At 48.5% G+C, this 13,196-nt stretch overlaps 1 protein-coding gene and 1 gene segment (V, D, J or C); both read right to left on the reverse strand.

The window, feature by feature from the left end:
* Positions 1-8,145, reverse strand: part of LOC703132 (aspartate-rich protein 1-like) — a 47,410-nt gene extending 39,265 nt beyond the window's left edge. Inside the window, exons 1-3 of the mRNA XM_077950616.1 lie at positions 7,154-8,145; positions 1,412-1,479; positions 470-491 (exon numbers count right to left, since the gene is read on the reverse strand). Of these exons, the coding sequence (XP_077806742.1) occupies positions 470-491; positions 1,412-1,479; positions 7,154-7,355 (292 nt within the window). The 5' untranslated portion in view covers positions 7,356-8,145. The remainder of the gene's footprint in view (positions 1-469; positions 492-1,411; positions 1,480-7,153) is intronic.
* A 4,519-nt stretch (positions 8,146-12,664) lies between these two features.
* Positions 12,665-13,196, reverse strand: part of LOC144329442 (immunoglobulin lambda variable 4-69-like) — an 87,100-nt gene continuing 86,568 nt past the window's right edge. The window contains 1 exon segment of the V gene segment in view: positions 12,665-13,113. Within this exon segment, the coding sequence occupies positions 12,802-13,113 (312 nt within the window).

Raw genomic sequence — 13,196 nt, forward strand, 5'->3', positions numbered from 1 at the left:
CATTAAAGTCTGAAAATAACAAATGCGGCTTATATTTACTTTTCCTTTTTCTCTTTCTACACCCTCACTAAGCCTCCCAAGCAGCAGGTATAACATGAAGGTTCCTGGAAATGCTGTTTTATTAGACCCCATCTGAAGTCTTGTTGCCTACCTGGAAAGGCATCCTCTTCCCTGCTGAGATTCTCCAGAATCCACTCTTTAGAACCACCAACATCAGGATAAGTCAGTGAGAGGTGCACTCACTTCTCCTCCTCCTGGTGAAGACTCACTGGCTCACACAAAATCTCCTGGTTGGTCCTCTGGGTTCACACACATTTCTACAGCCCCTCTGCTCATAGCTATACACTTGCAAAATCATTTGCTCTCACCAGACCCCCAACATTTTTTAACAGGAACCCAGATTAAGGTTTCTATATATTCAAGCCAGCAAATTTGTTTCTCAGAAAATGAGTTAGTTCAAGGTACGTACCCAGGACAGGTGATGGTAAAATCTGCAAAGAGACAAAAGAAGATGCCATGAGGATCAGATCAATTCTGTTGCCCCCTTACACAGATCTGTTAGTCTGACTTCAGAAAACTACTTTTGAAACAGTGGTTGAGTCCATGTCAAAGACAAAACACTCTAGCATAGAGGACATGCATGGAAAAGACAAGAGCTTTTCCCACAGAATTTCTTTGAAGTTGATTTAGATTGGTAAATGCACAATGTGTAATTCAAAGAGGAAAACTGGCGTGGAGGAAAATGCCTCTGCATTACAGTTGATGATGGATGCTGTCATTTAAAAACATCCTACCATGTCATGTATTAGATGGGAAGACGTTCCCACTGAACTCCACCCCAAGAAGGACTATTGTGTATGTTGTACATAATGTGTCCCATCATATCCTTATACCAAAATTAATTGAGAAGGAAAGAAATCAGGTGAAGGAAATAGTGTACACAGTGGTCCATTTTTACGACAAAGTGCCTTGAAGTTGTTTAGCTCAGCAAAGGACAGAAGAAATACTAGGCTCCTGGTTGGATGGGCAATGCTGGCTTGTTGGGTCCCCCTTCCACCCCGCTTAGTTGTCCTCACTTTAACAAAGAAGTATAGTCTAAGTTGAAAGTTTACTAGCCTGCAAAATAGCTCGCTTGGTCTGTTCTTATCAGCCTGCTCAGCTACTTAGCTCATAAGTCAAATACTTGAAGAGCCCCTAAGCTGACTAGGATGGCAATGCATTGTGGGCTTCCACAAAATGCAGTAAGACAACCATAAATATATATATATATATCTTGCAAGACCATCATTAAAATTCTCACTTTCTCTGTTCTGCAGGCCTCTGAGCCCATTCTTTGGGTGTGGATGGGTGAGTTTGTTTCTCACATCAGGAAAGTTGCATTTCCTTAGAATGCAAAGAAAGGGGTTCTTACGTGGGCATCATCATTGTCTTCCTCACTTGGTGGTAGAGATTTTAAACTCAGGCAGTCCTCAGGGGGAACTAAAAGGACACAGAGTTAATGTCAGTGCCCTGGTGGTTGGAGACTGTGAGTCCCTCAGGGAGCTTTGCTGGATGCGGCATATGGAGCGTGGGACTGAAGATTCTGAGACCATTCTCAGAGAAACAACTATGTTCAAGTAGTGAGCATGAGGGAGTCTCACCAGATACCTCGCATCTTAGTCAGTGCCTGGACCTAATAAGACTCTGCATTCCCAAGTCAAAGACCAAGGCTTTGATGTTTGCTGTGACATAGACAGGAAAAACTGATCTTCTGATAACCATTAAACACCAGAGCAAGAAAAAAAATGGTTACAAACACAGCACACAAAGCCCATGGACACAAACAGCCTCATCTCTATCTTATTAAAATACAAAAGGAACAAGTCACACTTCTACACGTATTTCCTTTGGTTCTGACTTCATTGCCCTTTTCCTGATTTCCAAAGCAACAGGAGTCACCCAGCTGCTCCCAGAGATCCTCCTAGAGTATCATGCTCTACCTGCAGGTCTGCCTCATCGCAGCTGCCCTCATGGACGGTGTCCATTGGCCAATCTTTAGAGACAAAATCTCCACAAGAAGTTATTCCAGAGAGCAACTTGTCCACCCTCCTACTCCAGGTGAGGCCACACTGGGTTACGCAAGATCACTCTGCCCTTCCCTTGGTGTTGTCAGACTCTCCCTGGGCTCTGGGGAGTCAGAGGTCTCTAAAAAGGCATTGCTCACACTGGCCAACCTTCAAGTGAGAAAGAGGAACTGAAGGAACCACCTTTCAACTTCTTCCTTCCACTGGCCCATTAGAGGTCTCACCTCCAATCTCACAGCCCTGAGGTTCCCACTTTAAGGTGCATGCTTTGAGTTAGAGGAGTTCAATAATCAGCCCCTTAGCTAGGCTTACAGCAGATGTGAAAGAACATTCTGTGGGGATGGAAATCTCTCTGCTGCATGAACAGAAGGCTGCTGGGGGATTGCATGGTGGCTGTTGTGAAGTTCTGAATTTTTTTTTTTTTTCGAGACAGAGTTTCACTATTGCTGCCCAGGCTGGAGTACAATGGCATGATCTCGGCTCACTGCAACCTCCGCCTCCCGGATTCAGGCGATTCTTCTGTCTCAGTCTCCTGAGTAGCCGGGATCACAGGCATGCACCACCACACATGGGCTAATTTTTGCATTTTTAGTAGAGATGGGGTTTCACCATGTTGGCCAGGTTGGTCTCGAACTCCTGACCTCAGCTGATCCACCCGCCCCGGCCTCCCAAAGTGCTGGAATTACAGGTATGAGACGCCACGCCCAGCCCTGAACTTTTAATTGTAAATATTTAAATGTATTTAAATATGAAGAGGCACATATATGACTGAGAACCACATTAGAGGGCACAGGAGACCCAGACATGAGGAAGACATGACCCCCCTCGCCTGGTGTTTTCTTGCAAAATAGTTCGCAGCTCTGCTCCTGCCATACATTTATGGTTACTTAGTGGACATCTGCAAAAGGTCCAGTCACTGTGTGGGTCTGGGGATATAACAATGAGGACAACATCCAGATCCAGAGGGATGCCAGCAGGGGGCACAGATGCACACAAGGGAAGAGCGTGGCCCTGCACACCCTGTCTAGACAGAATCAGAGCAGCAGGAGCCGAGGGCCAGAGGCACCTCACTGTCCTCAAGAGCTCAACCTCATCTCCAGGGACCCTGACTCAGAAGCTGGGGCAGACTCCAGGATTGGTGTAGGGCTCAACAAGCTGGACAGGCTGAGAAGGGAACATTTCCACACCTGCACTAGATCCCAGCCCAGGGCTGACCTAGAATTCATCCCAGGGATGTGTTCACTGCAATGCCCATGGGGCCTAACATGTTCTCCCCAGGACCGACCTCTGGGATAAGGACTAATGAGGAAGACACAGTCACTGCCCTGGCAGGAAACGCCCATAGCCAGGGTTCCTCTATCCAACCTGTGGGAAGACACAACACAGATAGAGTTTGACACTGAAGATTCCAAACCTTCTATAAAATAAATGGAAACTGATGTGTTCTGGATTCCACAGAAGAGTTGCAAGGATGAGCTGGACTCTGGAATCAGTCCCCATCCCTTTGCTGAGCTCCTGGTGCACTGGAACTCGTGTCCCTCCCCACCTCCCCTGCTACTCGGGAGTGCTGCAGCTACAGGCCCAGTGTTAGGGGGTCTGTCCCGTTGAAACACATTTCAGCCAGGCACAGTGGCTCACACCTGTAGTCCCAGCACTTTGGGAGGCCGAGGCGAGTGGATCACCTGATGTCAGGAGTTCGAGACCAGCCTGGCCAACATGCAGAAACCTCATCTCTACTACAAATACAAAAATTAGCTGGGCATGCTGGCCCATGCCTGTAATTCCAGCTACTCAGCAGACTGAGGCAGGAGAATTACTTGAACTTGGGAGGTGGACGTTGCAGTGAGCTGAGATCGCACCACTGCACTCCAGCCAGTGAGATCACACCACTCACTCCAGAGTGAGACTCCATCTCAAAAAAAAAAAAAAAGAAAAAGAAAAGACCACACACACACATTTCTGGGACAGCCAACCCTTGGCCAACAGTGTCTCCTCAAGGACCATCCCTCAAGTGACTTCCAGAAGAGGTGAAAAAGAAAAACTCATCTGTCCCAGCCCCAGGAAGATCAGGCCTGGGGCCTGTCTGTGTCCGTCCTGACCCTGAAGTCCATCCCTGCTGACTTGTGTCCTGTCTGCTCTGTGTCAGACAAGTGGGGACCTGATTCCTGCTCTGATCCCTTAGCAATTTCTGCTGGTGTCACTGTCATCATTGCACAAAGAGATGGAGATGACAAGAGAAAGCAATGAAACTCCATATTTGAGGCATTTAAGATGATGTCCACACCATGCTCTCGGCAGGCAGGAAGGCCAGGTCCTGCTCACTCCTACTCAGAAGGGGTCTCAGAGGTATGAGTACTAACCCTGTGATATTTCTTCTCGGCTCTTCCCTTTTTTTCTTTTTTTTGAGATGGAGTCTAGCTCAGTCACTCAGGCTGGAGTGCAATGGTTCGATCTCGGCTCACTGTAACCTCTGCCTCCTGGGTTCAAGTGATTCTGCTGCCTCAGCCTCCTGAGTAGCTGGGATTACAGGCACCTGCCACCACACCCAGCTCATTTTTGCATTTTCAGTAGAGACAGGGTTTCACCAGGATGGCCAGGCTGGTTTCGAACTCCTAACCTCAGACAATCCATCCACCTCCTAATTTTTTTTTTTAAGTTCTGCGATACATGTGCAGGATGTACAGGTTTATTACATGGGTAAAAGTGTGCCATGGTGCTTTGCTGCACCTGTCAACCCATCACCTAGGTATGAAGCCCTGCATGCATTAGCTGTTTATCCAGATGCTCTCCCTTCCCCTGCACACTGACAGGCCCCAGTGTGTGTCATTCGCCTCTCTAACACTGTACATATTCTAAGACCACTCCCTTGCTGATGACAATTCTAAGTGATGGGTCATGGGGTGCTCTCTTGCCTGTTTTTGTCTGGAGAGACTGCCTGGATTCAGGTTCCTGATAGGAGTGAGGACCTGGAGTGCAGTGTGAGAAACAGGTGGCTCAGTGAAGAGCAGTAATCATCCACTAGAGTCCCTGGAGACAGCCATATCATTTAGATGGTGTGGGTTTGTAAGCAGGTGGGTTGGAAGGTAGCTAGGGGTGAATCAATGTGTAGTGAGTGTGAGTGTGTCTGTAAATGTGTGTTTTCTCCCCAAAATGTGGCCGCACATGCCCAGCACAGTACAAGTGTTACTTTTCTTGAATTCCTGGCCTATGTGGTCCTCTCACCTCAGCCTCCCAAGTCATGTCATTCTACTAATAGAAAGGAAGAGAAACTTCAGCACCACCATACTCTTTACATAAATGACCTCTTTCCTCCCTCACCACAGCTGTACCTGAAGGTCAGTTTAATATCCCTACTCCTTAGATGGAGAGAGTGCAGAAAGGAGTGAACCCAGATTTTGACCTCCTGAATGGAAGAGGCAAAAGTGAACCCAGAAATGGGTCCCAATGTTGATGGTCTGTATTACTCAACTGTGTCATCACTCAGGCTTGGTGACAGGACCCCACACCAGGGAGTTCCAGCACCTATGTGTGCCCTTGGAACTGTGTGGCCTATAAGCTGCCAAACTTTGCCCATCATCAAATGGGGCCCCAGTGGTCACATAACCCTGGGTAGCAAAAGGTACATGGAACAAGAGATGTTGGTATGGACATTACTGTGAAATACACATAGAAAGCCCACAGGCTTCTGGTCAGCTCACAGATTCTGAGAAGTGTAAGGGATCATGTAGAACAGTGCAGGTCAACATCTGTCAGTGCTGGGCTCATTCCTCAGAACTTGGTCAAAGCAGGGAAGATCAGGAAGATACTGTATTGTATTTAATAATATATGACTACCTCAAGCCTTAGAAATGCTCCAATCCATGGCTGGGTGTGGTGGCTCAAACCTGTAAACCCAGCACTTTGGGAGGCCGAGGCAGCAGATCACTTGAGGTCAGGAGTTTGAGACCAGTCTGGCCAACATGGTGAAAGCCTGTCTCTACTAAAAATACAAAGATTAGCCAGCCATGGTGGCCCATACCTGTAATCCCAGCTACTTGGGAGGCTGAGGCTGCAGAATCGCTTGAACCTGAGAGGTGGAGGTTGCAGTGAGCTAAGATTGAGCCACTGCACACTCCAGCCTGGGTGACAGAGTGAGACTCTGTCTCAGAAAAATAAAGAAATAAATAAAAAGAGATGCTCCAATCCATAGCAGACAGACAAGGGCCAGTGCCACATCAGAACTCAGGACAACATTATCATTAGCCTGGTGCCCATCACCCTCACTGGAGACCTTCTGCACAGCTAGGTGAGTGAGGCTCAGCACTCACCAGGTACTGATCCCCGTGATGGACTGTCCCACTGTCGGGGGCTGGGGCAAGCATCAGCAGCCACTGACTCAGTGGACGCACACACAGTGTAAAGAAATGGAAGATGTGGGCTGGGCACGGTGGCTCATGCCTATAATCCCAGCACTTTGGGAGGCTGAGGCAGGTGGATCACGAGGTGAGGAAATTGTGGCCGTTCTGGCTAACATGGTGAAACCCCGTCTCTACTAAAAATACAAAAACATAACCAGGTGTAGTGGTGGACACCTGTAGTCCCTATTCAGGAGGCTGAGGTTAAAGAATCACTTGAACCCAGGAAACACACGTTGCAGTGATCTGAGATCACACCACTGCACTCTAGCCAGGGCAACAGAGCAACACTCCATCTAAATAAATAAATAAATAAATAAATAAATAAACATTTAAAAAAAAAAAAGCTACCTTAAGGGATGGTAGAAAAGAAACAATCTGACCCTTACCTGGTTCCTCTATTTAGGTACCAAACTGGCCAGACAGGTCGGCTAGAGAATGGGATGGGGATTCCAAAATTGGGGTATTTGAATTTTCATTGAGAAAAGGGCTCTCCCTTTTCTAGATCAAAAAAGCCTCAGTGACAAAGACAAGAGGCAGAGTCAGCCTTTGCCCCCATGCCCCAGATCTGGGAAAGCTGGCTATGGGCAGGAGGGAGCTGGAAGCTGAGGATGTCTCTGGGGATGAGGTTATGGGAAGGGGGTGAGGGTGGACACGGGTGTGCCAGAGAGTAAACGGCATCCATGGCTTTTTTACCTGTGGGCATCTTTTGGTTGCCGATGTGCTGCAGTTCATGGCCTTCCGTGGCTCCCACATCCAGCTTGCCAGGCTCTACACTAGTGGATTCTGATGTTGCAGCAGCCACAGCCTCATAAATAACAGATTCATAACAGGGTGCCACCTTCCCCCTGCACCAGCTACAGCTGGAGTTGATACAACAGGTCAGTATACACTCCATGGGGCACCCACACTCCTCTCCACTCCTGCCTGAGCCTTCGATGAAACTGAAACGGTGCTGCCCGAGCAGCCACACTACTGAGGCTGGCACAGCACTTGTAGAAGCAGCCTGACCCCAGGCAGATCTGGGGCCTCAGCCCTTACTCCGCTGCCACCTCCCAAACTGGCTGGTCTATGAGGTCGGGGACCTGCTGTCTTCTTTGAAAAATAAACGAACACGACAAGCGCTGAGAGGCACAAAAACTGCCGTGAGACAGCACAGTCGGAGCTCCTCCTCCTTCCACTACCAGCTACCGACTGAGGGTTGCTGGCCCTGGCTGATGCCTATAACCACAAAGCTTCCTATGTCACCTGCTTACCAGGAAACAGCCAGGTCAGGCTAGTGACTCACAATGTCCAGCCCCACAGCCCCACACAATGCCTCACAATGCCCATCCCTGCTGCTGCCTACCTTGTGGCCACCCTGCCCCTCTGTGGTGATGGCACTACTCAGGCTTTTATTCACCCTGGGCTGCCTGAGCTTTCCAGTCCTGAGGAAAGTGCGGGGGAGTTATTACTGGAAGTCACCCTTGGCAAGAAACTCAATAGAAAACCCTAGTACAACCGGGCGCGGTGGCTCATGCCTGTAATCCTAGCACTTTGGGAGCCTGAGGGGGGTGGATCACTAACTCCATCTCTACTAAAAATATAAAAATTAGCCTGGCGTGGTAGCGGGCACTTGTAGTCCCATCTACTCAAGAGCCTGAGGCAGGAGAATTGTTTGAACCCGGGAGTTAGAGGTTGCAGTGAGCCAAGATCATGCCATTGAACTCCAGCCTGGCCCAAAGAGAGAGATTCTGTCTCAAAAAAAAAAAAAAAAAGAGAGAGAGAGAGAGACATTATGTTCATCTGGAAGAACAGGTAAGGCTAAAGGCAGTGGAAATGACTGCAGTGGATGGAAAAGTCTTGTGATCATTTGGGAGAGAGAACAGAAGCCCTAGATGATTAGATGTGGAAGAACAGCGCAAGTAAAAGGAAAAACAGGCTGCTGAGGCTCTAGTTTGAAGGACTGGGTAAATAGCAGTGACTTTCTCCTACACAGAGAATGTAGGAAGAGGAATAGGTATTGGGAATAAGATAGTTTTCAGCTGGGCGCAATGACTCCCACCTGTAATCCCAGCACTTTGGGAGGCCAAGCTGGGCGGATTATGAGGTCAGGGGTTTGAGACGAGCCTGGCCAACATGGCAAAACCGCATCTCTACTAAAATTACAAAAATTAACCAGGTGCGATGAGGGGTGCCTGTAGTCCCAGCTACTCAGGAGACTAAGGCAGGAGACTCACTTGGACCCAGGTCGTGGAGTTTGCAGTGAGCCGAGATCGTGCCACTGCATTCTAGCCTGCGTGACAGAGCAAGACTCTGTCTCAAAAAAAAAAAAAAAAGAAGAGATAGTTTTGGACTCTTAAGTATTGCATTGAAATGGAGCTCTCTGGTAGAAGTTAGATAGAAACCTCTGTAGGATAACTCCATTCTGTGACATCACAAGTCATGTTTTTAAAAAAAACACATACAAAGTCAAACCATTACAGAAATTTCCTAAAATTTACATACTAAAATATGACAATTTTTTAGTTATTACTTTCCTTTTTTTTTTTTTTTTTTGAGACAGAGTCTTTGCTCTGTCACCCAGGCTGGGGTGCAGTGGCACGATCTCAGCTCACAGCAAGCTCTGCCTCCTGGGTTTACGCCATTCTCCTGCCTCAGCCTCCCGAGTAGCTGGGACTATAGGCATCCGCCACCTCGCCCGGATAGTTTTTTGTACTTTTTTTTTTAGTAGAGACAGGATTTCACCGTGTTAGCCAGGATGGTCTCGATCTCCTGACCTCATGATCCGCCCGTCTTGGCCTCCCAAAGTGCTGGGATTACAGGTTTGAGCCACCGCGCCCGGCCTAGTTATTACTTTCTTAGAGCAACTTTGAATTTACAATCGTAGTGAATGAGGTGTCATGTAAAATAAAGCTGCTATATAAAAATGACATTTAAATTTTATTGTCATCAGAGCATATAAAAAACAATTGAAGCCATGGGTATGGCAGGGATTGCTTTAAAAAGCTGTGTCTAATGAGGGGAGCTGGAAAGAAAGGAGACTTGGGGGCCAGGTGTGGTGGCTCACACCTGTAATCCCAACACTTTGGGAGGCCTATGCAGGCGGATCACCTGAGGTCAGGAGGAGTTCGAGACCAGCCTTGCCAACATGGCAAAACCCCGTCTCTACTAAAAATACAAAAATTAGCCGGGTGTTGCAGTGGGCACCTACAATCCCAGCTATTCGGGAGGCTCAGGCAGGAGAATTTCTTGAACCCAGGAGACGGATGTTGCAGTGAGCTAAGATGGTGCCACTGCACTCCAGCATGGGTGACAGAGCAAGACTCTGTCTAAAAAACAAAATAGAAAAGAAAGAAGACTTGGGGAATAGGGAGGTTTAAGTGGCATTAAGTAAAGCCTACAAATGGGAGCAGTGAGAGTCAGGGTACCTGAGTGTTCATCAGAAACGGCTGATCGGGTGAGTCTCATCACAATGGAGCTGGTGTCTGCTTCTCATTTCTCTAATGGCCGTACCTAGCACAGTACCTGGTCAATAGGGACTCAATACATAATACCCCGATGAACACAGAAAAATTCTGCCAGTTCAAAATTATGTCTATACCCACCAACTTCCCTCATGGAGTTTTACTTCTTTTACTTACTGTAATGTTTTGAAGTTCATCCCTCCTGTGGCTTGTATCCATAGTTTCTTTTCTTTGTATAACTGAGCAGCACTCCACTGTATGCAGACCACATGGGTCTATCCATTCTCTAGCTGACGGACACTTGGGTTGTTTCCAGTTGTTGCCTAGAGTGAATGAGGTTGCTGAGAACATTTATGTATACGTCTTTTTTAACACATGCTTTCATTTCTTCTAGATAAATTCCTAGGGCTGGAATTGCTAGGTCAAATGGCTAGTTTATGCTTAACTTCTTTTTTTGCTTTCTTATTCACAGAAAATATTACACTGATACATAATATTGAACATTTTTATGAGGCACATGTGCTGTTTGGTTCCCTGCATCCAACATGTCATCATTAAGACAGTGAATTTGGAGTATGGCCTTGAGTATTTACCATTTCTATGTGTTGAGTATATTTGAAGTTCTCTCTTGAAGCTATTTTGAAATATACAATACATTATTGCTAGCCATAGCCACCCTACTCTGCTATCCAACATTAGAACACACTCCTTGCATCTAACTGTAAGTGTGTATTCGTTGACCAACCTCTCTGCATTCCCTTCTTATACCCGGAGGAGAGAGGAAGGAGGGAAAGGAGCTGTGGGTGGCTGAATTAGGGCCCAGGGATGGCTGTGTCCCAGTCCCGGGACCTGTCCATGTGCTGTGTTGTGTGGCCACAGGGACTTTACAGATGTGAGGATGTGAAGGAGCCTGAGGTGGAAGATGATCCTGGGTTATCTGGGTGGGTCCAAGGTGCGATCTTTATAAGGGAAAGAAGGAGGCAGGAGGGTCAGAGTGAGAGCAGGTGTGGGGGTGGAGGGAAAGAAAGGGAGAGAAAGAGGGAGGGTGAGAGAAGACAGTGGGGAGAGAGAGAGAAGAGTGGGAGACAGATTTGAAGATGCTGAGCTCTGGCTTTGAAGTTGGAGGAAGGGGCCAGGAGCCCAGGGTGTCCTCTAGAAGCTGGAAAAATCCTGGAAATGGATTCTCCCCAGAGCCCTCAGAAGGAGCCTGGTCTGGCTGGCACCCTGATTTTAGACTCTAGGATTCATTTTGGACGTCTGACTCCACACCAGGGAGAGAATCAATATGTGATGCTTTAAGCCTCTAAATTAGGGGTCATTTGTGACAGCAGCCACAGGAAAGTCAAACAGGAGCCATCGGAGAGACTCCCTAGGATGCCCTGAGTGTCCTTCCTTGGCCCCACCAACAGAAACACAGGCCTGACCACTGGTGGTGCCCCCAACCCTCGAACACCCTGCTCAGCAGGAACCATGCAGGAGGGACTGGGTGTGGCTGGGCCATGCTCTCTCCCCCCACACCTTCTTCTCAGAGAGCAGCTGGAGCCCCAGACCCAGGGAGCCTCACAGAGAAATTCCCATCACAGGACCTGGTTTTCCACCTGAGGCTCAGGATCCAATGGAGAAGTGTTTCCCAAAAATGATGCTTCCTCCAAAGATGGTCAGTGACTTTCTGTGCCAAGCATCTGAGAAAATCTCCATGTCCTAGGACTGCCAGGCAGTCACCTGTGCACATGTCGGAACCCAAATCCCATCAACAGTGAGGCCTTGGGTAAAACACATTCCCATTTTTAATTATGATGAGATGCCTGGCCTCAGCATTGAAAACACCAACTTCCCTCGAGCAGACTTGTTTAATCTCTTAGAAATGATGGAGCACACCAGCCTGAACAACTGGTGAAACCCTGTCTCTAATAAAACTACAAAAATTAGCTGGGTGTTGTAGCATGTACCTGTAATCCCAGCTACTCAGGAGGCTGAGGCAGGAGAATTGGTTGAACCTGGGAGGCAGAGGTAACGGTGAGCTCAGATCGTGCCATTGCACTCCAGCCTGGGTGACAGAGCGAGACTCCATCTAAAAATAAAATTAAAAAAAAAAAAAAATTATGGAGCACCTATTGCCGTTCTTGCACTTGTTCCTGGGGAGCTCAGAGCCTATCTTTTACAAGTGTCCTGAGCCTCTTGCAGGCCTTTCATGTGTTTCCTTCCTGACTTCCTCCTATTTTTCTCACACCTCTGAACCTGCTGTCAGGTGAAAAATCAAGGTGGGCCCCAAATTTAAGAGCTCATGAATTTGATGGTGTGGGAGTGTCCTAGACAGTCCAGCCCTTGGGGGTGTGGAGTTGGGCAGAGAGGAAGGAGGGCATTCCAGGGGCCAGAGCCAGAAGCAGAGGGACTCCAGGCCCAGAGTAGGATTTCCAGGCTGAGGAAAGAGAGGCCGTGGGTCGGGGGAAGGTCCAGATCAGGACAGGGACAGAGGGTGTATCTGGAGGCTCAGCCAGAAATAGCTCCCTCCAAAAAGCAGGCAGCCAGTTGGAGGGTGAGCTGCAAGGAGGAAGGGGAGGTGGGAGAGAATGGATGGACTGGTGTTCAGTGAGCCGACTCCTCCTATCCTGGCCTATTTCCCCAGGGGACACGCCTGGGAGGCTGTGATCCTCTCCTCCTGGTTGCTTTCCCACTGGTGCCAGGATTCCCCCAACACCACACTGAGAACCCAGGAGAAGCATCAAATTATATGAAACATTAAGAAATGAAGGGAGCAGGATTTCTGGTTGACAAAGGATGTTTATTGAGAGTTTTCTGGGTACAGGGAGAAGGGCTGGATGGCTTGGGATGCAGAGAGACCCCTCCCCTGGGATCCTGCAGCTCCAGGCCCCTGTGGATGGGGTGAGGGTTGGGAACCTATGAACATTCTGCAGGGGCCACTGTCTTCTCCACGGAGCTCCCTTCATGTGTGACCTGGCAGCTGAAGATGTTGCGGGACCTCCACTGCTCGGGCGTCAGGCTCAGGTAGCTGCTGGCCATGTACTTGTTGCTGTTTGGAGGGCGCAGTCATCTCCACACCCTGGGTGATGGGGGTACCATCTGCCTTCCAGGTCACCGTCAAGATTCCCGGAGAGAAGTCACTCATGAGACACACTAGTGTGGCCTTGTTGGCTTGCAGCTCCTCAGATGGCGGAAACAGAGTGACTGACGGGGTGGCCTTGGGCTGACCTGTGTGGACAGAGGAGGGGGTGAGAGATGGCAGAGGTAGCGTGGGGTGCTGTGGAGCACCTCTCTCTGTCTAAAGTCTCTGG

The sequence above is a fragment of the Macaca mulatta genome, chromosome 10 (genome assembly GCF_049350105.2).
Source record: "Macaca mulatta isolate MMU2019108-1 chromosome 10, T2T-MMU8v2.0, whole genome shotgun sequence".
Lineage (NCBI taxonomy): Eukaryota > Metazoa > Chordata > Mammalia > Primates > Cercopithecidae > Macaca > Macaca mulatta.